At 39.5% G+C, this 22969-nt stretch overlaps 1 protein-coding gene across 4 annotated transcripts in view; it reads left to right on the top strand.

The window, feature by feature from the left end:
- The first annotated feature begins 15315 nt into the window (after positions 1-15315).
- Positions 15316-22969, top strand: part of LOC146511672 (collagen alpha-1(XV) chain-like) — a 68885-nt gene continuing 61231 nt past the window's right edge. For 2 of the 4 annotated variants that reach the window (XM_085173043.1, XM_085173040.1), the window contains exons 1-2: positions 15320-15739; positions 15831-15913. In XM_085173043.1, the coding sequence (XP_085029169.1) occupies positions 15618-15739; positions 15831-15913 (205 nt within the window). In that variant the 5' untranslated portion in view covers positions 15320-15617. Of the gene's footprint in view, positions 15740-15830; positions 15914-22969 lie in introns of all 4 variants that reach the window. The other 2 variants (XM_085173042.1, XM_085173041.1) reach the window with 2 other exon arrangements.

Here is a 22969-nt window from a genome sequence, read left to right as displayed (position 1 = left end):
CGAACCAGCAGCAAAAGAGGATCCAAACTACGCTTCACAAAAACATCGTCATGTATTCACTCTGACTTTTACTGTTTTGCTTCGACCACGATGCACAGCTCTCTCTCTCTCGCTCTCCCCCCCTCTCTCTCTCTGTACGGTTTTCTGCATTATTCGCTTGCTTGTTACGCACAAGTCTACCGTTGTTTACAGCGCTATCGGCCGACTTTTTTTTTTTCTGTTTTATATACTTCCGAAAAGAAAACCTAATTTCTGCCGTTCAATGCTGAACAAATTTAAAATTTTTAAAATTATGCAAAATGCAAAACGCTAAGCCATGTCTCTAATAAAACCGCTGTAACTTCAGAGGTAATGTTCATATGTTGATTAATGGTTTTCTTTCGTTTTTGATGTACTGCAGAATATTTTTATAAAATCCCAGGCCAGGAAAAATCACCTTCATGTGTTTCTGTGTTTTATCTTCAGCTACTTTGACACAAAGGCATCTGCTGTGAAGCTCACACCTTTGATAAAGTCTTGCGTGTGTCAGCTTCCTTTTTATAGATACAAAAATATGTAAATGTACTAATCTGAATTATAATATTTCTGACTGTCAAAATTTCCCATATTCAAATCGAAGTGAATCGAATCGAATTAAATCGAATCGTGGATCGAATCGATTCTGGACCTTGTGAATCGGAATTGAATCGATTCTAAAAATCAGTGACGATACCCAGCCCTAGTTTAAAGATAGAGCAAGATACAGTGGAAATTTAAAAAATGACAAAATCCAAAAATTTATTCTGGATTTTTGAACGTTATACTCTTCCACCATCCTGCCGATCAACAGCACCAGTGGCCATCCTGGTTTATGATGTAGAAATCTTATTGGTGATTCGCACATTTGCAAAGATTTTACACAAGATTCACTTTCTGGCTCAGAACTCCTCATTTATCCAGGCTTAGAGACAAAATGTAAAATATTCTGGCTTGTGGCAGAAAAAAATGTATTTTCTAACAAAGTTCTTGGTATTCAAAACAGTAACTCGAGATTATTGTAAAGCATCTGTCATGTCTACCTAAATTTATGGGTTTTGACATGTCTCAACGTTGTGTGTGTCACATTTCTATCCAGTTGGTCAATGTGTGGCCTTTCACTTACTTAGCCTGTTGGCCATCACTGTTCAACACTGATGAATTGTGTTGAAATCTAAGACTCACATTAAGAAGCAAGAATTTGTTTAGTTTTCTTGCAATTAGGAATCCACCTTTATTTATCTGTCAGAGCTGAGAGCAGACAGTCCACTGAAAACCGAGTTTCATCATGCTTTTACCTCACTGCCTTTTACAATAACATACCCCCATATGTGTTCAGGCAGATCCTTGAAGACGGATTAGGGGATAATGGAGTGCAATATAGTGTTGACAGTAAGTTGAACAGTGGTCAAGGATTGTGGATTTATTCTACACAAAGAGAACAAAGAAGAAATCATTCAAGGAGGCTAAAAGAAGAGGACTCTTTTGTTTATCATTACTGCAAGTGTCATCACTGGTTGAGCATTTGTGTATGTGGAGTTTTTTGTACATACGTAGACACTTTAGAAAGCTCATGTTGGACAAACTCTTCAAGCGTGATCACTGTCCAGCCTTTCTTTCAGCAAACTTGTTTTCATTTATGTCTCACCATCATAGTCATAGAATTTGGTTTCAATTAAAAAGAGCCCACAAAAATTCGAAAGATTACCAGGGAAGTCCCGTCAGACCTGCAACAGTCTGAATGATGGTGCTGATTAATCAAAGAATTTGACCAATAAAGAATTGTTTGCAGCCACCCTGGGTTAGCAAGGACAGTCATTTGGGCTCTTGCCAATTTTGTTAGCATGACTGTAGAATCGTTTCCCAGCAATGAAAACTAACCGCAGACTTAGATCTGGAGATAATATGTGGGTCAGACTTTAAAGATGACCTCAGATTCTGCGGTGCTGTTGTTCATTAGTCATCTCTGCCTTTAAAAGAGATCTTTTATGCCTCACAAGTTGTGTCAGTGTTTGATTAAATTAAACAAACCTGACAATACCTGTGCAGTTACACAAATGCAGGGAAGGCTTGTAGTTTATATCTTTCCAGTCAAATATCCAGAATTGACGTCATCTCAGTGTTGCGTGAGGTACAGGGTGTGGATTGGCAATATCGTGGATTGACTGAGTTAAAGCAGCTCCTTACATCACAAAGGAAAGATCTCGGAAATATGCCATGGCATGAGTGCCCAGGGATGAAGTAGTTGGTTCATCCAGATGCTTGACCATTTTCCAATGCCTTGTCTAAGTCAGTTCCAAATATTTTCTGATCTGAAACACTTTGCTAGACAACAACCACAGCAGTTTAGTGCCTTCATTGTCATAATTTCTTCACTTTCTTTTTTACACCTTGCACTCATGGCCCTATAGGTGTGTCACAGTCCAGAAACCTGAAAGCTGCTTGGTTGGTGGCCATAATTCAAAGAATCCCATGTTTGCCTTTTTGTAAAGTGCAACGTGTCCATCTGGGTATGGATTTCTCTTCGGATGACGTACGGAGATGTATGCCTTTGCCTGCTTTGGGTAATGACAAAGCAAACCAATGTGTTTTAATCCCAGGGTGTCAAATATCACTGTGTAGATAGGCGTTGGTTCCTTGATGCACTGGCTGTGCCAATTCTGGCTGCCAAGAGTTATTGTTCATTTATTAAGTGACAGAATCAGCCTCTGGGAGCTTAAAGGGAGTTGGGAACATATTTGTCTCACTGTTGTGTCCCTTTAAAGACCTTCACCTTTCAGCACTCACTGATTAGTCTTGTTTGCTTTCACTTTTTACTTTTGCTTTTACTTGCTGTTTAGGGTTAGGCATAGAAACAACTGTGGCTTTGATTAAAATAACCCCATTCACTCGATATTTTAAACCTGAAACTTACCCAGTGTGTAAGTGCCATTGGATGTCATTCGATGTTCGGAACCTGGTGGATCATCGAATTGCACTTTTGCTCATCTAGGGCAGCGGTCCCAAACCCCCGGGCCTCGGACCGGTACCGGTCTGTGAGTCGTTTGGTACCGGGCTGCGAGAGTTGAGGCTCAGGTGTGAAAATGTATAGTTTTCAGGGTTTTTATCGGTTTTCAGCGTTATTTTGTTATCGTTTTTATCGTTTACTCGGTTTTCCTGGGTCTTTTCACGTGTTATGAATAAATTTTATTTTTTTCGGTACCGGTACTAGTTTTATTTTGTTGTATTTATCCGCGACACCTTAAAGGCTGGTCCATGAAAATATTGTCGGGCATAAACCGGTCCGTGGGTTGGGGACCGCTGATCTAGGGGACACCAGCGGGTTAGGGAGAATGCAAGTGGATGGAATGTCTCTGGGAATGGAAACAGGCTAACCAGACAATTTGATTCATCATTTCAAGATGGATAAAACTATTAACAAATGTGCTTTAAAAACAAAGCTATAAACATGCAAACCAAAAAGATCATTAGGTGTGGTAAAGCTAAGCTCTGAGGACTTTTATTGAGCTTTTTGTGTTTATTGACAAAGGTTTGTTGTTAGCAGTTGGTAGCTTAGCAAAGTTAACGATTACCATAGTGTGTTACAAAAGTCCAGGAAAACCTGCTAATATATTTTCAGATACATATTTTCATTTAATTTATTGATTTCATGTTTTGGGCAAATGATGCCCCCAAAATGACCCACAAACTCAAAAAACAAACTTCCTGATACATTGGAACCTAGATCTCATCTAAAAGACAAGTTAGAGATTTTTAGCTTATTCAGTAACTTGTACTTGCTCCCAGCTTTCACACATCACTGCGTGGATGTGTGAAACCTTGGCTTTGGCCCAAACAGAGCAATAGTTTCAGTAACATGAGAGAAAAGAGCGATTTAGTAAAGAGAGTAAGAATTATTGTTTTTGTCAAATTCACCTCTCCATCTGGAAAAGTGACTTTTGATTCAAACTCAAAAACGCGATTGGCCCACAGCTGAGACATCAGTTGTCAGAGGTCTGACTGGAAACACTGGACTGAGCGATGGAGATTAGTTATGCTCTGAGGGGTTTGCTTCAGAGCTGCAACCCTGATGTGAAGAAGCTGGACTGTCCCACTCAGATGTTAATACCAGACTTTTGGACAAGATAGCTTCCAGCACTCCTCATTGCATGCTAGCCGTGATGTAAAAGTTCCCCGAAGGCAATTCCTCACCTGGATCCACAAGCATTGAACAAATGTCTGCGGCAGTCTGTCTTTTGTTTTATGAACAACTTCCAGATTGTGTGCACAAGGACATTTTTCCTCCCAAGACATGTCAGTATATAAAATGATTGATTCATTATGTTTCACTCAAGTGCTTTGATGGTAAGAAGACAAACTATTGTGAGGAAGGCATTTTATAATCTAAAGTTTATTTCTTTTGCTGCATTAGATGTGGTTGTTGTTTTGAACTCTGTTTTTTCTTTAGTTTGTGGCGTGAGTACATGAACCTTTGCGTAAACTCTTTGATTGCAGTGTGTATATGTTCATAAGTAAGAGAAATCTCAGCAACCCCACCTTACTAATCACAGTGTTTACTGTGCAGAAATAAACATATAAGCAAACAGCGATCTTGAGATATTGTAGAACAAGTTTGTTTGATTTGTACATTATCTTGTAGAGAACATAATGTAAGCACAGGAAGCTGAGATATATAAATGCAGGTCAATTTAAAGACTTTTCCACAAACTTCTTGACCCTATTTCTCACACCTGGAATCCAGGAATATGAAATCAGAATGGATCAGATATACTGTTCAAGAGTAAGAAAAAGAAATAGAAGATATATGCTAACCTTTTTGGCAGACAGTTGACAGTAAGTGAGAAAAGCCAGCGAGTGTTTTGTCCTGTCCACAGGACAGGCTGGACCAGACAAGAAACTGCAGGCCTTACTCCATCTGTGTTTACCAGCCACGTTTCCCTGAGCATCACTGGAATAAATGGACACTGAAGCAGCTACAAGAGTCAGTACTTGTGCACGCCTTCAAATGTTTGTCCTCCTGATGCCTTTACTATCATAAGTAATGAGCTTCTCTGTCTCAGCAGATGTGTTGCTCCATGTCGGAGCCACAGTTTGAGTTGTCAAAAATTGCTAGTCTCGTGTCGTAAAACAAATGCTAAACAGCATGATTGGTTTATATAGCATTAGTGCTAAGCTGTGGGATTTACATGTGTTGGTTTGATTAAATGAGCTTTTTGCTAGCTAGGCAGCCAAAGCAAACAGCTGTACACACACTCTAAAGTTTTACATTTTCACTACTTTCTCAGCTTCTGTCCCAATTTGAACATGACCCAGACACAAAGGTGTAACAGCTGCAACTTTAGTCTTTATTAAACTAGCAAGCACTTTGTAGGCCTACTTCTCTAGGTAGTAGTTAATTTAGTCCATAGCCTAAAAAGAGGTCAGTGGCAAAACCCACCCTGATGGCCATACCCTGGAAAAATCTCCTCTCTGAGTCTTAGAATTTACAAAATACACTCAGTGTTATATGATATATGAAGTAAGAAATCTCCTTGCAACTACATGTGTCATTAAAATGAATGCAGGCTTAAAACACTTACTTTTAGCCTCTCTCTGCAAGCTAATGTGTGGAATTAGGAGAATATTTGGGGGTTCTGACATCACCTAACAAGCTTCACTGAAATATTTTCCTCTGATAATAAAGCTGAAACTTTACTCCTGTGACACAGTACGCTTATGTTGTTATTAAATATCACAGGCCCTGTGACAGGCGACTTGTCCAGGATGTGTTGCACTCCAACTCTTGCTAAATGGGTGCTTATTGTCAATGAAAAGTAATTAACTAGTAAATCAAGCTGAACATGGGTAAACCCACCAAACGACTTGTAAAAAGACAAAAATAAACAACTTATAAAACTGTCATACCATTATTAGTGAAGATGATTTCCTTGGACCGTGAAAGGTGTTTTTGCTGCTCATGTGGGTTTGAGCTCACAGAAATCCATGTCTCCCTCTGCTTATGAATCATCCCACACTTTAAGCTGAGAGCCTTCTAAAATTTTGCGTTGAACATATCAAATTACATCCAGATGTTATTCATTTCAGTGTTATTCTAGTGTCGTGCTCTGTGTTCTCGTACCTTATATATCAGACAACTACATACAGAGAAGACAAAGAAGACACTGCTTATAACTTTAATATGACTTGTGCACAGAAAATGTTGTTTCACTGATGAGTTAGCTGTCTGGGCATCAAATGTGGAAAGTAGCTGGAAACAAAAACAAGGCTTAAATGCCCGGTGGTATCCACAATAAACAGAAGCACACACAAATGAATCACAGGGGTAAAATGTGAGTATGTTTTAACACAAAGATTCTCCCCAAAATGAACTATTTTACCACAGTAAAAAAATAAAATAGTTGATAGTATATTTATGATGGATATGACGTTGCTAACGACAGCGTACAGTAAGAAACTACAAAGTTCCAGCCTGAAATCGAAACACCACCCGTGTTAAGCACGTCTCATTTTTCTGCCTGTTTTCCCCTCCGAGCTGCAGCTGCAGCCAAGCACAGAATGAATGAACAATATCTGGCTGCTGCTGCTACTGAATCCTCTCTGACTGACGTTCCATTACGTTCAGGCTACTTTTATTTATACTTCAAATTCCAAGCAAAATGCAAACACAGTATGACAATTTAACCTTATAATTGCCATGCACTCTGCAGCCTGATTTTCTCCAATCTGCATGCAGTCAGTGTGTTTGCAAGGAGACCGAAGTGTCGCACAAGGCCAGCTTACAGGTCAGACTTTTGGCATTTCACAGTGGAAGCACTTGAGTTTGGCACTTGTAGCCAGGAGAACCAGTGAGGATGATTACACCAGGAGGCAATAATTACCTCCGCATTGTAGCAGTAAATCTAAAGATAAATGCGATTTTTAAATGTAACTTGACAATTCTGGCATCTCTTGCTGCTTGGCTCGCTCACCGGCAGGTTAAACACCTGTAAGTGCATTCCTACAAAGTAACAGGGGTGGAGAGGAAACCCTGAAGTGGAGCTACATGATGTAAGCAAATTTTTGTCCCTTGGTTTTTTGGGTGGATCAGGAGGAGTTTTAGCTGTTTATTAGCTATCTGACCACTCAGATTAAGTTATATAGTGTATATGAAGCTTAGTCTGGGTCCTGCCACTGGAGCGAAATAAGTGACAAAGTGAATAGATGGACATAAAATGTAAGCATGACAAGCAAGCGTATATTTTATTTATTTATTTCAGAGATAAACTTCAGCTTTGTTCCTTATCCCAATCTTATAATAGTTTATGATAGGAAAACAAAGAAACAAAGGTCTAAAATTTTAGGTACCAGTGCCTTTTATAGTGTTTTTAACCCTAATGTACAGCCTATTTTTCATTTTTATATGCTGCTTGATCCAGAGCCAAAACATATTTTTTTCTTGGCCGGTTCTAAATTATTAAATCTATTTCTTTTTGCCTTGTCTGTTGGCTACGCAGGGTCTAAATTTATTTAAAACCCGTCTTTCTCTTTGAGAAAGCAGTTTGACCTTGTCCCTGTCAATCACTCTGAAACTGAATAGAGAGCCAGTTGCTTGTTTTCACTAGCAGGGCCCCTTTTGTTAATACAGCTTTCTGAATTTCAGCTTAAAGAACATCAGAAGCTTTTTTTTCTATGTTGACCTGAGACACGCACAAGCACATTCTGCCGCTCCACCGTCATCTCACCTCAGAAACCAAGTGCAACCTTTGAACCCTCAATACAAATAATTGTGATCAGGCTTCATAATGCAAGAAACTTCTGTTCCCAACCCCGTGAGCTGTGCAGACCATGTCAGCCATGTCACAGAGAGACGGTGAAAAGCTGAAAAACGGGAGATGATGAATGCTGAATGTCTGAAAAAGCAAAGAAGCCCTTCTTTTTGTCTGATTTACACCCACTGGATGTGTTTTGCATTAAAGTTGACTGAAAGGGTTTCTGCAAGTTTTTATTGATTTTCTTTCATTTAAAAAGAACATGGCATGACCAAAAGAAACATTGGTAAGACTTGCTTTTCAGACCTTTTGAGACTGAGTAAAATACAAGAAGTTCTTTTTGTCCCTTCTCTGAAAAAGCAAACATTTGGGAGGTTGAACACTAATTTCTAAAAAGGTTATTTTGTGAGTGTTCTTCCTGTGACTGACTTCAAAATTATTTTATTTTATTAAAAAGCAGAAAAAGTCAAATGTCATGAATAAAGTCTAGTGAATTCCAGTAAAAAGCATCTTGCAGTTTGGTTTTGTACACTTTGCTTTCACAAGAATATGAAGACTTCAGACAGAAGAAACTGAAAAGTTGTTTAGGAGGAATTTAGCTGCAGAGTTTATTGGCAATACAGGCATCATCTGTGTAGGAGTAGAATTTGATGCAATGCTTGCAGATTATCTGCACACTGGGTAGCATGCAAAAAGGAGTAGTCTGAACTCTGAACCATTAGGAGAGATATTGAAAAAGCACCAGATTGGTCAAGAAGGATGACTCAAAGACCAGCATCCACAGCTCTGACGAGGTGCTTATCAAATACATGGTTAACAGATTCAATGTTGATGCCAGAGGTCAAAGGAGAATCTCCAGACTGCTTTAAACTTACAAAAAGAATAGCAACTCAACTACTACTACCATTGCAACCAAATTATGCAGAAGAGCATCTCTGAGCATGTTAAACATTAAAGCAGAGGGTCTACAGCAGCAAGAATGAGAAACTTAGACTACAGTTTGCCAGAATTGGACAACTAGTCTATTTCTGCTGCACCATTCAGATGGTAGGGTAAGAATTGGGCGTTCACAACATGAAAGCATGGATCTATCCCACCTTGAATCAATGGTTGACATTGTTGGTGGTCTAATGATGCTGTGGATAATTTCTTGGCATTTTGGGTTACTTGGTACCAACTGTGCATGATTATAGATTACTTGACGATTGTTACTGTCTTCATTCCTTTATGACCACAATGAGCCCATATTCACTGTTCACTGTACTCAAATGGCCTCCACAGTCACCAGATCGCAACCTGGTCAAGCATCTGTGGGATGTGGTGGAGATTTACATCGTGGATGGTGTTGCCAAATTGTTGAATCTATACCATAAAGAATTAACCCTTTAAGACCTACCATAGAAGTCTGCCAGAGCTTACTTTATATTTTTACATGCTGTAGAGCCATTTCTGGGAGCATTTCAAGTTGCTATACATCAATACAACTGTTATAGCCCATATTTTAATAATATGTATGCATTAAGTCCATAGTAACTACATTAATTGCAAAAAAGTGCAATAAACTACAAAATAATTAAAAATCGTTTTTGTTTTGTTTTTTACATATATTTCTACTTGGAGAAATTTAAGAGGTTTATCCCTCAAAACTTTAAATACAAAAAAGTTGCAAAAAATAGTTTACAACAACAGAAAATTTGTTGTGAGTGTCTTCATAGTTTTATTTTGGAGATACACCAATTTTTATATACTGCAGGAAAAACAAAAAAACAATCCTATGCTGCAAATTTGCAAAGAAAACAGCATGTGCATCAAAATAAACTATTTCCAGCAGTGCAATTCGACTTCTAAGCATCCCAGCAACTATTCAGAAAAGCATAGAGTCAAACATTACTTATAAAAACACCACTATATGCTTTTAAGGCCTACAAGTAAAAAACTACATTTTTCGCGGAAAATGACGTCACTCCCTGTTTCGGGCAGGAAATGGCGGACATGCAATCGTTCGCGCTGACTTCTGTTTCAATATGGGAAATGTTACGGACAGCTGATCGGATCGGCAAAGCGTGTTTCTGGAATATTATGTTTTTGTTCCTGCAAGCGCTTTTTATCCAGTTTTTGCAAAGCTTTATGTGGAAGGAAACCGTGACATAGGACAAGCTGATGGCATAAGATGTAAGTACAACTCCTCTGGTTTCATATGCAAAAAAAAATTATTGCGCTAGCTTACCTGGTTCCGCTGTTCTGGGAATCCATCCTATCTGACAAACCATCCTACCCGTTGTTTATGCGCATGCGCACAACACAAAATTAAGTGGTGACCTGTCCTAACTTTGTGAATATTAGCTAGAAAAATACTCTGATGGGTAAAATTAAGTGCCAAACCATCCTACCTTTGTGAATATGAGCTAGAAGCATACTTTAACAGCTAAAATTAAGTGGAAAATCATCCTACCTTTGTTAATAAGATATAGAAGGATACTCTGTCGGGTAAAATGAAGTGCCAAACCATACTACCTTTGTGAATGTTACCTACAAGCATACTCTAATGGGCAAAGTTAAGTGGAAAACCGTCATTTCTACTTAAATTTGTGCTGGAATTACTCTGTGACAGCATAAATGTGCATAAATGTCTTACAGTAGGACATTTTGCCAAAGTAGGCTGTTCTGACAAACCATCCTACTTTGGCAAAACGTCCTACCATAAGTAGTTTATGCACATTTCTGCTGTCACAGAGTAATTCCAGCACCAATTTAAGTAGGTATGACGGTTTGCCACTTAACTTTGCCCATCAGAGTATGCTTGTAGCTCATATGCATACAGCCAGGATGGTTTGCCACTTCATTTTACCCGTTAAAGTATGCTTGTAGGTAACATTCACAAAGGTAGCATGGTTTGGCACTTAATTTTAGCCGTCAGAGTATGTGTGTAGCTGTCATTAACAAAGGTAGAATGATTTGCCACTGAATTTTAGCTGTTAAAGTACACTTCTAGCTCATATTCAGAAAGGTAGGATGGTTTGCCACTGAAATGTAGCTATTAAAGTATGCTTCTAGCTCAGATTAACAAAAGTAGGACGATTTGTCACAAAATTTTAGCAGTTTAAGTATGCTTGTAGGTGACATTCACAATGGTAGGTTGGTTTGGCAGTTAATTTTACCAGTCAGAGTATTTTTCTAGCTAATATTCACAAAGGTAGGACAATTTGCCACTGAATTTTGTGTTGTGCGCATGCGCAGAAACAACGGGTAGGATGGTTTGCCAGGTAGGATGGATTCCCAGAACACCGGCTTTAAAGGGTTAAAGCACTTCTCAATGCAAAAGGTGGACCTTTAATTGTTCTGCATGTACAAAATGTGTGGGAAAGATTAACGTCCACTGGTGTGCACAGTCTCCAAATTGGCCAGTGTGATTGGAATCGTTTGCTTGTGAAAACCTTTCAAGTTAAATTAGTTTTATAAAAGAAAAAGCAGTTAAAAGAATCATATTGGTGACAGTATTGATCAATTCAGAGAGATCTCACCTGCTCTGTGTTTTTCTCCTTATGGCATTTATCTTCACTGTTCTCACTGCTTTTATCTGAAGGTTAGAGGAGGTAAGATAAGAAATATTGAAATTGCGAGCATGTTTTTGAGCCCATTCCACATTTGTTCAACATTTATCAGCTCTCGTCCTCCTGCTTTATTCTACAACACTCTTTCTGTTATCAGATCTCTCTACATCGATTGAGGGTAGTTCAAATATCATCAAAGTAAAGGCAGATTTATTGACTGTTTCATATCACAATCCATTTAGACTCTTGGTGGTTTTGTCTTATTAAAAATCCCTGACTGTTTTTCAGCAGCACTGCAGTCTGTTTCAAACCACAGACAGTTAAGTCTGAACATGGAAATTCCCTTAAAGGCTATTCTTTACCAACTGAAAGCAAGGTGCTGTTAGCAGATGTGTTTTCTTTTGGTGCTTTTTGATGTTATCTGGGGCAGCTCGGCCTGCTTTCTCAGAGCTGTTAGCTAAAGAGGGATGACGATCTGGTATCTTACTGACTCATACCAGCAAGACCTCAGACTGGACCCCTTTTAAGCTGCTGCCACCCAGAGACTGAAATCCCTTTCTCTCTGTTACTGTTTTCTTTGCATAGAAACGGCGGTCTATTGCTCTTTGTCTTTGTGTCTCTAACATCACAAAGAATTCTCCCTTCACTCTGTTTACTTCAAAATACACAGACTACTATGGAGAGCTCTGAAAAAATCTTAGGTGCTCGTGGGTGGAGAGGGGGCGTAATAAGTAATCTTGGCAGCACAGAAAGTCGGTCAGTGTATTTTTCAGTCAGGATTTTGCCAGGAACAAACATTAATTAAAAAAAGAACTTTTCTGACAAGTTTATAAATCGAATCTTCACCGCTTTTGTTTCAGCTGTCATTTGGAAATTTCTAGTTTGTTTACAAAGATACAAAGAGGGGCTTATTTGCACAGCACCAGTATCCACATGACCACCACACTTTAATAGGCCGTATAACTGTTTTCTTTTATGACTGTTAAAGAACAAAACAGAACAAACAGGGATTACCTTGGACTGGGAAATACATTTTAGAGTAAATGTAATTTCAGCCCATATTACTGTCACTGGCAATAGATTGTTCTCGTGGAGAAGGTTGGACACGTACCTTATATTTGGTTAGATCTCTTTTAGGGCTATGGTTATGGATTCCCCTCATGAAACTTTGATAACAGTAACTCATTTATATCTGTTGTTTGAGATGTTTTCGGTTTAGTATTAGGTTAGGGAAAGTTTTTGTGGTTTGTTGTAGATATACTTATGGATAGCCTGTTTCTTCACTGGATTTTAGCCTTTATAGTTTGCATGTTCTCCCTGTGTCTCTATGGGTTCTCTCTGGGTACTCCAGCGTCCTTCCAAAGTCCAAAGACTTTCATGATTCTGGTGATTCTGAATCGGCCATAGGTGTGAATTTAATTATGAATCTGTCTCTCTGTAGCCTTGTGATGCACGGGTGACCTGTTCAGGGTGTACCTTGTCTCTTGCCCTTTTACAGCTGGACAACTGCAACTTCACATCCAAGACAGCTTTTTATTTTAATGGAATAAATCCTCATTAATTGATTATCTAGCATAACAGATTGCATAAAGAAGGAAAGATATGGGTAAAAAGACACTCAGCATCTCATGAAAGCACTGGTCAGTCAGTATGATGTCGGTTATGTGAATAAAGCTTATCATAGTTTCTGCCTCACTAATAGCGTCACTCACAGTCCATGATGGCTCTTATCTCTCTGAGCTGTCAGAAGCAAGGTCTGAACACATCCTTATCTGTCCTCCCCTCGACCACATTGGCTCCTGCAGCCAGACCGGCGGGGGTTTGCATGCGTTTGTTTAAAGCAGATGCCATTTTGCTCCCGTGTGAAGTGCTCTTCAGTCCAGACACTGGGTCTGATGAGTCACCAGAGGTGTTATCACAAGCAGAAATGATTAACCTATTATCACAAAATTCCTTTGTAGCGTGTGCCACATTGTCTGCTATTTCTGCTATTCTGACTTTATTTTTATATCATAAGACGCTCAAAAATGTGGATTTTAGCAATGTCAGGATCTGATGAGTTTACTGTTTTTGACGGTGAGTTAGATATTGTAGTTTAATCACACTTTGATGGGTAGCAGTCAGCCTGTGAGCTGTGAAGTGGTGCAATTTTGTCAAAGCAGCTGGCATGTCAGGTGTCCTTTAGTGTCAGTGGCGAGATGCACCTGGTCATGCCAATGGAGAGATGAGACATATACTGGTTCTTGGAGTCAATGGAAACCCTTAAGTGCTGTTTTTCAAAGTGTAGGAATAATGTTTACCCCTTTTCATAAACCTAGTCACGAAGCTCTGATGCCTAAAACTGACTAAATAGCGAGTGAAAACAGAAGCAAAGTTCACAAAAAATCTCTAAGTTGAGAAAGGTGCTAAATGTTGTTATTTTTTGGATTTAATTTTGGCTTCATGCCTTTTTTTAAAGATATCGAATATAGAAAAGCAGGAAAGAAATGTAGTAGCTGGCTTGTAGTGGAATAGAATCCAGACCTCTCTTAAAACAGAACTTAGCTCTCACCATCTGTGGCCTGCACAAATGCCAAATCACAACTCTGGTAAGTTGATGCCCTAGACCAGTGGTCCCCAACCTTTTTTGCGCCACGGACCGGTTTATGCCCGACAATATTTTCACGGACCGGCCTTTAAGGTGTCGCGGATAAATACAACAAAATAAAACTAGTACCGGTACCAAAAAAAAGAAAATTTATTCATAACACACGTGAAAAGACCAAGGAAAACCGAGTAAACAATAAAAACGATAACAAAATGACGCTGAAAACCGATAAAAACCCTGAAAACTATACATTTCACACCTGAGCCTCAACTCTCGCGGCCCGCTACCAAACAACTGTGTTATGAATAAATCGTCTTTTTTTCGGTACCGGTACTAGTTTTATTTTGTTGTATTTATCCGCGACACCTTAAAGGTCGGTCCGTGAAAATATTGTCGGGCATAAACCGGTCCGTGGCGCAAAATAGGTCGGGGACCGCTGCCCTAGACAGTGAATACACTGGCAGATCAGGGGTGGACTGAAAGTAAAAAAAAACAACCTTTGTATCAAGAAGGCAGCTCCAAATATGAGGACTTTTATGGTAAGCAACAATTATGATTCACTCATGAATACAAACCCTTACCCTAACCCCAAATTAACCTTATATTGTATTCAATATGACCTGAAACTACTGACCCAAGTTTATAACTGTTTTCCCATACCCGGATTTCTATATAACCAGAAACCAGAGTTTTGGAAACTCTAGGAGTCACCAGGGGTTAAAGTAGGGTGAAAGAATCTGGAACAACATTCAGCTAATGAGTGATTCAATGTGATGAAGTGCCTCTGTGCCTTGAAAATATAGGATGGGTTAGATGAGGTGTGATATCCTTATATTTCATGCAAACGGCTGAGCTTTTCTTCAGAGGGGGTTTTAGTTCACCCTTGAGGAGACGGTAAAAAGTTTAAACGTATGAGAGGCTTAAAGTTGATGCTTTTAAGTGTCTGATCAGGTTTCCTTCTGGGCGCATCCAGGCATGTTCAAAGGGTAGAAGCCAGGAAAGACCTACAAGAGGCTGGGGAGACAAAACTCCTAACATGGCCCACGATGACCTGCTGCAGGAAGAGCTGAAAGGGTGCGTCTATGGAGGACAAAGCAGTGATTTGGAAGTCAAAATGTTAGAAACTAAATTTCATTCAAAATCACAAGAAAAAATTATTTTCAGTGCCAATTTTTGTTTGGAAGGAGAACCAGACTTCTAATAATTCAGGTGCTGCTGTGGATTAGGGGATTCTGCTTTTGTTGGGCTGAACAAGCTCTGGTCTAAGCTATCTGAATATTTGCTTTGACCCTGACAGAAGTTCTTGTCTTTGCTTAAAGAAAGCTTTGAATGCTGCAGATGTTACAGTGTCTTCCCCCAGCAAGTCAAGGCCACACACAAAAAGTGCTCCCAAGTGCTGAGAAAGTGAGAGAAACCACACCAGTGAAGGGGAGCAGGAGAAAAGTTGGTGTGTGTCTCTCTGGTGGAGGGGGGGTGGTTTAACTGGAGTGTGTTAATTTGGATCTGGAGTTGAGATGTCTGAGGGGAGGGCTGGATTAGAAAGCGGTGGTCCATAGAGGAGACGCTGGGAGTCAGATTTCAGCTTTACGAGGGCCCCTTGAGTCCCGATTCACTGAAGCTGCCTTTGTTTGACTGAGAACCAGAGAGCGAGCGAGCGAGAGAGAATCAGGGGGCAAGAGAGAGGAGGAGGAAAGAGCAGTTTTTAGTCTGGAGTGAATGAGAGCGAGGCAGAGTGAGCTCCATCTCGCTCTCTCTCTCACTGTCTCTATCAGCACCACATATAAACGGGGCAACTTTAGCGTGGACTTAAACTCACCAACACTAAAGATGACTCCACGGTAAATGAAACCCACTGTGTTTTCTGTAAAGAAGTTGAATTGATGAACTTTTAGCAAGTTTTCTTATTCCTAAGTTGTGTTTTCTGTGCAGCATTCCTCCCTGGCTCTTTGGATTATTTCTCCTTGCCCTCCGGTTCTGCTGCCATTGCTCGTCTGCTTATCAGCTGCTGGACGGTATGTGGCTGTTGACTGTTTTTCTATTGTGTTTTATTTCCTTGTTGGAAGTTTTTTTTCCTGCTGTTGGCAAACTTTCTGCTTGTTCAGAGGTTTTTCAGCTGTTGAATATGAATGAGCAGTTGCACTCTAGTCCTTTTCTGTTACTTGAAAAAAGTGTGTGTAAATATTACTCTGTTGATAATGTGGTTAGCTGAGTAGCTTAGGACATTTTGGATTTAATTAATGTTCAAGTAATAGAAATGTTGATGTTTCAGCTTTCAATGTTGTATATTTGACCACATTTAAAAAGACAGCGTAAGATTTCTTTAGTCTCTGGCTGTTGTTTCTCCCTTTCACTACAAGTCTTCTAGGCTCTTTACTCACATGTTGGTGATAATTAAAGTGCAAAGACACCGGAGATGTCTTGAGAGTTTTAGCCTGTTTTTTGAAGTGGTGTTCAAAATGTGGCCCCAGTTTGACATCCTAGGGGATGTTTTATATTGGTGTTATAAGACCAGGTTTACTTGAGCAGGAGATACATGAAGGAGCCTTAAATGTCTAATGAAGAAACATATACTGCCCTACACTGAGGAGAACAGGGTCACCATTGGTGTGACATAATTGTCACCACTCTCTAAAGTTTATTCTCTACTTGGGTATATTTTAGGCCAGTTCAACCCACCTGCAGACCAATTCATAAAAGCCCAATTAAAGTCAATGTGATCACAGACCAGCTGATCATCAGAACATCTGGTGCCTAAGTTCAGTTGGGATGGTTCTAGAGTCACCTTACACAACACTGATTATAATGCAGATTTAGGGAGGATGAGGTGCGATGGATGGATGTGGACACATACCGGCATTCCCAAACTCTTTGGCAAACCAGTGCTTTTAAATTTGTAGCATTGATGCAAACGAGGGAGACTCCTTTAGGCTTCTGTTCCATATTATTTCTTGAGTTATTTCTTGGCTGACTTGTTTCTCTGATCCCGTGTGCAGTGCTTTGCTGTTTCTGGAGACTGTTTTCACAGCTTAAACCTAGATTTTCTTTGTAGTGATTAATACATCACTCAGGACACTTTAACATGTTTCCAATTAGTGCTGGAAGACTCGCAGGTTTTCTTTTCCATTGCGACTGGATAACAGTAAAACCTCACAATGTGCGTATTGACAGACAAGCTCTGCACTCGGTAGCACTGCATGATTAAGCGAGTGAAGATGATGCAATGCTGAGCATTGGAAGGTGCATGTCATAGATGACGGTCATTGCCAATTATCTCGGAGAGCCTCGCTTTATTAGTTTTCATGCTACGCTTCAGACAGACAGGCCAATATACCATCACTGCTTTCGTCAGTGCGCTGGAATCCAGGTTAGCATTTTGCAGTTATCTATATGGATATCTTGACCTGTGTAAACCACAAAGACCCCCATGTCACAAAAGCAGCATTGTCCAGGCTTAGCTAAATGATTACAGGGTCTCGTTACCTAATGTGGCCCTTATGGAGCTTAGTGGTCTTGCTTATATTAGAAATTAAACACAACCTATGCTCCTGCTGGCTTAAAAAAAAGTGTGACCACTTTTAATAAGCCTGTCCTCTTAAGAGATAAATGGAATATAATCGCGTGGGAATGAAAACAAGCTTTAAATGTGCTCTGCATCCAAGCTGAACTGGTGTTTATGTGTGTGAGGAGGTGGGTGGTGCTAAAACAAATTTTCGAAAATGTGATTTCACGGTCCAGTTTCCTCTACTGTAGATCCTGCAGATGTTGGGTGAGCCAGAGGCTCCATTCTCAGGCTGTTTGTGTGTTTGCCATATTTATAATCCTCTGCCATGATTCACTTTTTCAAGACAGGGGGAAAAAAAGCAGAGTGTGCTTGCGCACGCTGGCTCACTTGCCCGAGAGAGCACCGGGGACACATATTTCCAAGCTGCATGTTGTAAATATCCTTAAACAGAGCTGTCGCTGTGGCAACATTCACGTTTCTGTGCATGATTTCAAAAAGGAGAAAAGGATATAGTCCTTTCTCTTAGTGTGAAATAGTGCAAACTGCTTTTCTTAGCTATGTCTGTTACTAATGTGTGAGGATGGTTTTTAGCTGGAAGCATCAGAACTAAAAGCTGGAAACACAAAGAGAAATTCCATGACTGGAACATTACAGCGTCTGTCAGTGAATGAATAAATGAGTTATGTATTAAAGCGTTACATGAGTCATTTGAACTAACCAAGTGGCTTAAAAGTTAAGCCAACATAGCAGTGCCAAAAACTGCAGTTCTTTGAATGGCTAATTTAAGCTAGCCCCAAAAGTGAGTCAGTTTTCAGACACCCATGTTATCATGTCCATCTCTGCAGCAAAAGTTTATATATAAAACAGCTTTAGTATACAATATATTGCTAATTACCATCCTTCATAACATTTGTGAGAGAGATGACTGTACAATAGTCACTCTTTTAAAGCCTTTTAAAGATTTTGTTATCTTTCAAGGTTTTCTTGTAGTGCAATAATTTCACAAAATGATTGCTGTGCAGGTAATTGTGGTTAAAGACGTTTGATACAGTATGTGCCTGTGTGATGAATCTTCGTAACGCAGCGTCCTGACATGAGCTGATAACTTGGAGTGGTCACTTCAAGGATCCAAAAACCCAAGATGTGGAAGGCCACACATGCTCAGGGTTTTAAAAATGGGACATTGTGTTGAATGTGTAGACGTATAGATTTTCTTTTAAATTTGAAGTTAAATATGTTGAGAACACTATTTTGGAAATCCCATTAATAAGTAAAGATTAAGTAATAATAAGTAAATTGTAAAACAACTTTGGTCCAAGATGAAAAGGATCCAAATATCAGCCCTCTTGTTTTCATATCCAAAAGAATAATAAATGAATACCTGCCAGGGTACTCCCTGTTTTCAATCTTCACTAATGAGTGCATATGCATTTAACAAACTCCATATATAGAGTAGCAACTCTGTATGTGCACTTGCAAATGCATGGGTTTGTTTACGACAAAATTTGTACACGCATGCAAAGCTCTCCAGCTGGTGTCCACATGGTAATTATTGTCCAATGATAATGGTTTTAATTATCTGAAACAAAATAAACGTCCAGGACAATTAACAATGAAGGATGATAAGACAGTGTGGCTGATGATGTGAGTATAAGAGAATGTGGTGATTACACTGAACTTGGTGCTGAGGGTAATTATAGTGATCAGGGTGATTATGATGAAGACAATGGTGGCGATGATTATCACAATATTATTGTCATGATGCAAGTCCTTAGAGAGGTTAAAGGGTGTTGTTAGAAGTATATTACCGATATAGGAAAAAATAGGGTGGGGAATGACTGTGGTTTGCACACATGACCCACATTTGACTTTTGTATGAAGCTGTTTTGAATGAGAAAATGTTGAGTCAGAAGAAAACCTCAAGTTTAAATATATAAACGTGTTGCAAAATAAAACAGAATTTGAAAGAGATTGATTCTCACACCAAAGCAAAGCATTTTTTTTCTCCTGGTAAACACAGGCCTGTTTTCTGTTTATCTCATATGTGCTCTGTGAAGGTCATCGGGGTAATGAGGTTAGACTTGCATCAGAGTGACAATCTGTGTGCCATAAAACAAGCAACTTTTACTGACCTCAAGATTATCACTGGCAAAAGAACCAAACAATAGATTCAATTTAGGTCACTCAAGTATAAAAGAGTTGATTTAACTCACTGAAATGTCAACCTTTCTCCAAAAACTACTTTGGTGTTAAACCACCAAAGATTGGTTTTGTAGCTGGAGGCTTAGCTGCACAGTGCTGGATATATTTCCTGGGGTGGTATCATGATTTGTCAGTGTCAGATGAAGACTTCAAGTGTGATGAAAACAATGGAAATGGAAATAAATCTTTGTGGAAGTATAAGGCTTCTGTAGCTCCTAATTTTAGCTGGAAGCCAGTGGACTATTGCTGCATTAACCAATAAAAAGAGGAAGATCTCAGTGTAACTCTTATTAATCCAAAAGCCTTGGTTTCATAGTAGCTGGTGAAATTCACTCTATTATATGACAATAAAACCTGTAGATCCAGTCTTAATCGTAGTTGTAATAATACATGCATGCTGACAGTGACTATAAGGAAGCATTATGTAATAGCAATATTTCCACATCCATTTGGTCTTGATTCTGACTTGATGAGATCCTGGTTTGGCTCCAGTTTTGATGTGGGTCATCTAGATTGTGGGCTTGAACAGAGGTAACATGTCAGCTTTTGATTAAGACTGTTATTAAAACTACTTCAGAGATTCTCAGCCCTGTCCAACTGTGATTTCATAGCTAAGCAAAAAAAAAAAACACCCTACATACAACATTTGAGGCTTTAAAAGTCTGTAACATTTTCCAATTAAAATGATAAATATCCAGTTTCCATCCACAAGATGACATAGCAGACAAGTGAGTCAACTCATAAAATACTGAGCTTGTATTTCTTGGGAAACATCACAACAGCGAGGTCCGAGCACAAAAGCTGTCACCAAAAAGGAAACAATCAGGTGATATCACTCTGACTACCACCGAATGTTAAGAGAGGCCAGCTGTTTCTTTGACCACATCCACGTGTTTATAAACCGTAACAAATTTGCCAATGGGCCGTACGAGGTTACACAGTATAAATACTGCTGCCTTTGCTTTTTTATGCTGCAATGATGTGCTGTAACTGACACGTGTTTTCCTCTGAGATGTTCAACTCACATGACAATTAACTGTTGGAAGCACTGCCATAACAAATCAAACGTTTGCTTTAGCTTGCTAATGCGCTTCGTCTTGTATACCTTTTGGTTTTGGCTCAGGAAAAGTTTAGCAAATCACATCAGAATTCTAGTTTGTTTCAGTTCAGACTGCCTTTTATAATCTGTTATAAAAGGCAAACATTACGTTATTTCCAGTACTACATAGCAAAAACAGAAGATGCGCATGCACAGAATTCACACCATGGTTGTGCAGGTTGTGAAAAAGACCAAATATGCTCACTAGTGTTTCTTTGACCTTCATGGGAAGGTGACCAAATAAGCAGAAGAAAATCTTGCACATGTCTGCCTTCAAGACTTGGTGACAAAACACCTATCTAAGCACAAACTGCATGTTAAAGATGGCTGTACAAAATTCGCAAATTTCTGTACTTTTCACACTTTAAATCTGCACATCTAGAAGTTGTTTCTGCAAACTATTACATGTATCGGCATATCATTTTGTCTTCTGTTACTTATCTGAGTGTGAATCACAGGGGCATCAGTCCAAGCAGTGATACCAAAACATCCCTTTCTCCAGCCACCGCATCCAGCCTTTCCAGGGTGTCTTCAAGGTATTTCTAGGTCAGCCTAGAGATGTAATTTCTTCACTCTGGGGTCTCCTCCCAGCAGAATATGCCTGAAATGTTTCACCTAGTAGACGCTGAGGAGTTATCCTAAACATTTAGACACTGGAAAATGACCTATTCACCCTCTTTTATAGTCATTTAGGCATAAGAATAGGTGGTCTCATGTGTCTCTTCTTCAGATAAATGAGTTGACCCATTCTTGTGGCTGTTTACTTTCATATGTCAGCAAGCTCAAACCGATTCAAGATGTACTGTGGCTTGTTTTTGTTGCAGTGTCTGCAGCCCAGGTTATTACTGTTTACTTCCAACTTCCATATTTGGTCCACTGTACCAACTGCTGTCTTCATCTGGATTGTATTTCATTCATCACTTGTGACTGATTGTCATGTGGTCTTGATCTTGTCTTTTTTGATTTCTTTTTCTAATATTCTCATTAAAATCTTTCAAAATGAACACGAGACCATGAAAACGCAGCTACAAAGACACTGGATGTGTGCTGCTGACAATAACACTTTGAGGAAAGCTGCTATACAGCCTGTATTGGGGCCTGCAAGTGATCCAAAAGAAACCCTTAACTAAAAACACATGCATTATCCTGGAGGGTAAACAGGAATAGCTAAATTTGTCCTGGACAAAACAAGCCACTATTTTAAGTGGCAGTCTGTGTGGGATGAGATGGATGACTTCAAGGCATAAAACCTGACAACAAACACAGGATGTGTTAAGTATAGCAAGTTTCTGTGTGGGAAGATAAAGGTGTGATCGCTAATGTCACCTTGACCTCCCTCCTTGGTTTTTAAGTCTTTTTTTTTTGGGGAAATTGATGGAGCATGTTGGCAAGTTCAAATTCCTAAGATAACTTATCTTTACTAAACTTCTCATTAATTCTTATCTGAACATCCATTGTCGCTCCTTTAAATCAAAGCTTTGGCCATCAAAGGTTTTTTTTTATCCTCAATACTGGAGCTCCAAACACTTTGTTGGATGATCAACTGTTTTCTTTTCCTTGGTCTTTAATCCAGCCCTGGATGAAGTGGATCAAACAGCTCTGCGCTTTGACTCCTTTACCAGCTGACGCTGCTGTTTGTGTCTGGAAAATATCAATACTCTTATTCTACATAAAATAGATTGTTTTTCTTAATGACATTTAAGAGAGAGAGAGAGAGAAAAAAAGAAAAACACAGATTGAAGACGTCCGTACTTTGTCATGACTAGGGATGGGTATCGTTTAGGTTTTATCCGATACCGGTGCCAAACCGGTACTTTTGAAACGGTGCCGGTGCTTAAACGGTGCTCAAACTGGTGCTTAAACAATGGAAAAAACAAACTTTGTCCAAAAACCTCTCATGTTTAACTGTTTTACACTTTTTCTTTGGTCATTTTAGCCTTTTTGGCCAGGGTGAAGGGAGTATCTGCCATCAAACAAGAAGACAGCCTCAAGTAGCTATGATGATGTTTGCTAGTTCACCTTACATACATTAATGTAATAACGTGGTTAGCCTACTCAACGTAAATTACACACGATCAACATTAAGCTACTCACACAGAGAAGAACGGCTGCTGCTGCATCATCATCCGTCATCATTTCTGCTACACTGGCAGGGCTAGGGGCCAGGACTCTCCTCTTCGGGTTTTTGGGGGATGTTGCTACTTCGGTCCGATAACAGGCACCACACCCACCGTAGATGTGCTCGGTGTGAGGTCTCGCAGCAAG

The sequence above is a fragment of the Neolamprologus multifasciatus genome, chromosome 9 (assembly GCF_963576455.1).
Source record: "Neolamprologus multifasciatus chromosome 9, fNeoMul1.2, whole genome shotgun sequence".
Taxonomy (NCBI): Eukaryota; Metazoa; Chordata; class Actinopteri; order Cichliformes; family Cichlidae; genus Neolamprologus; species Neolamprologus multifasciatus.
This window is presented reverse-complemented; position numbering and strand designations above follow the sequence as displayed.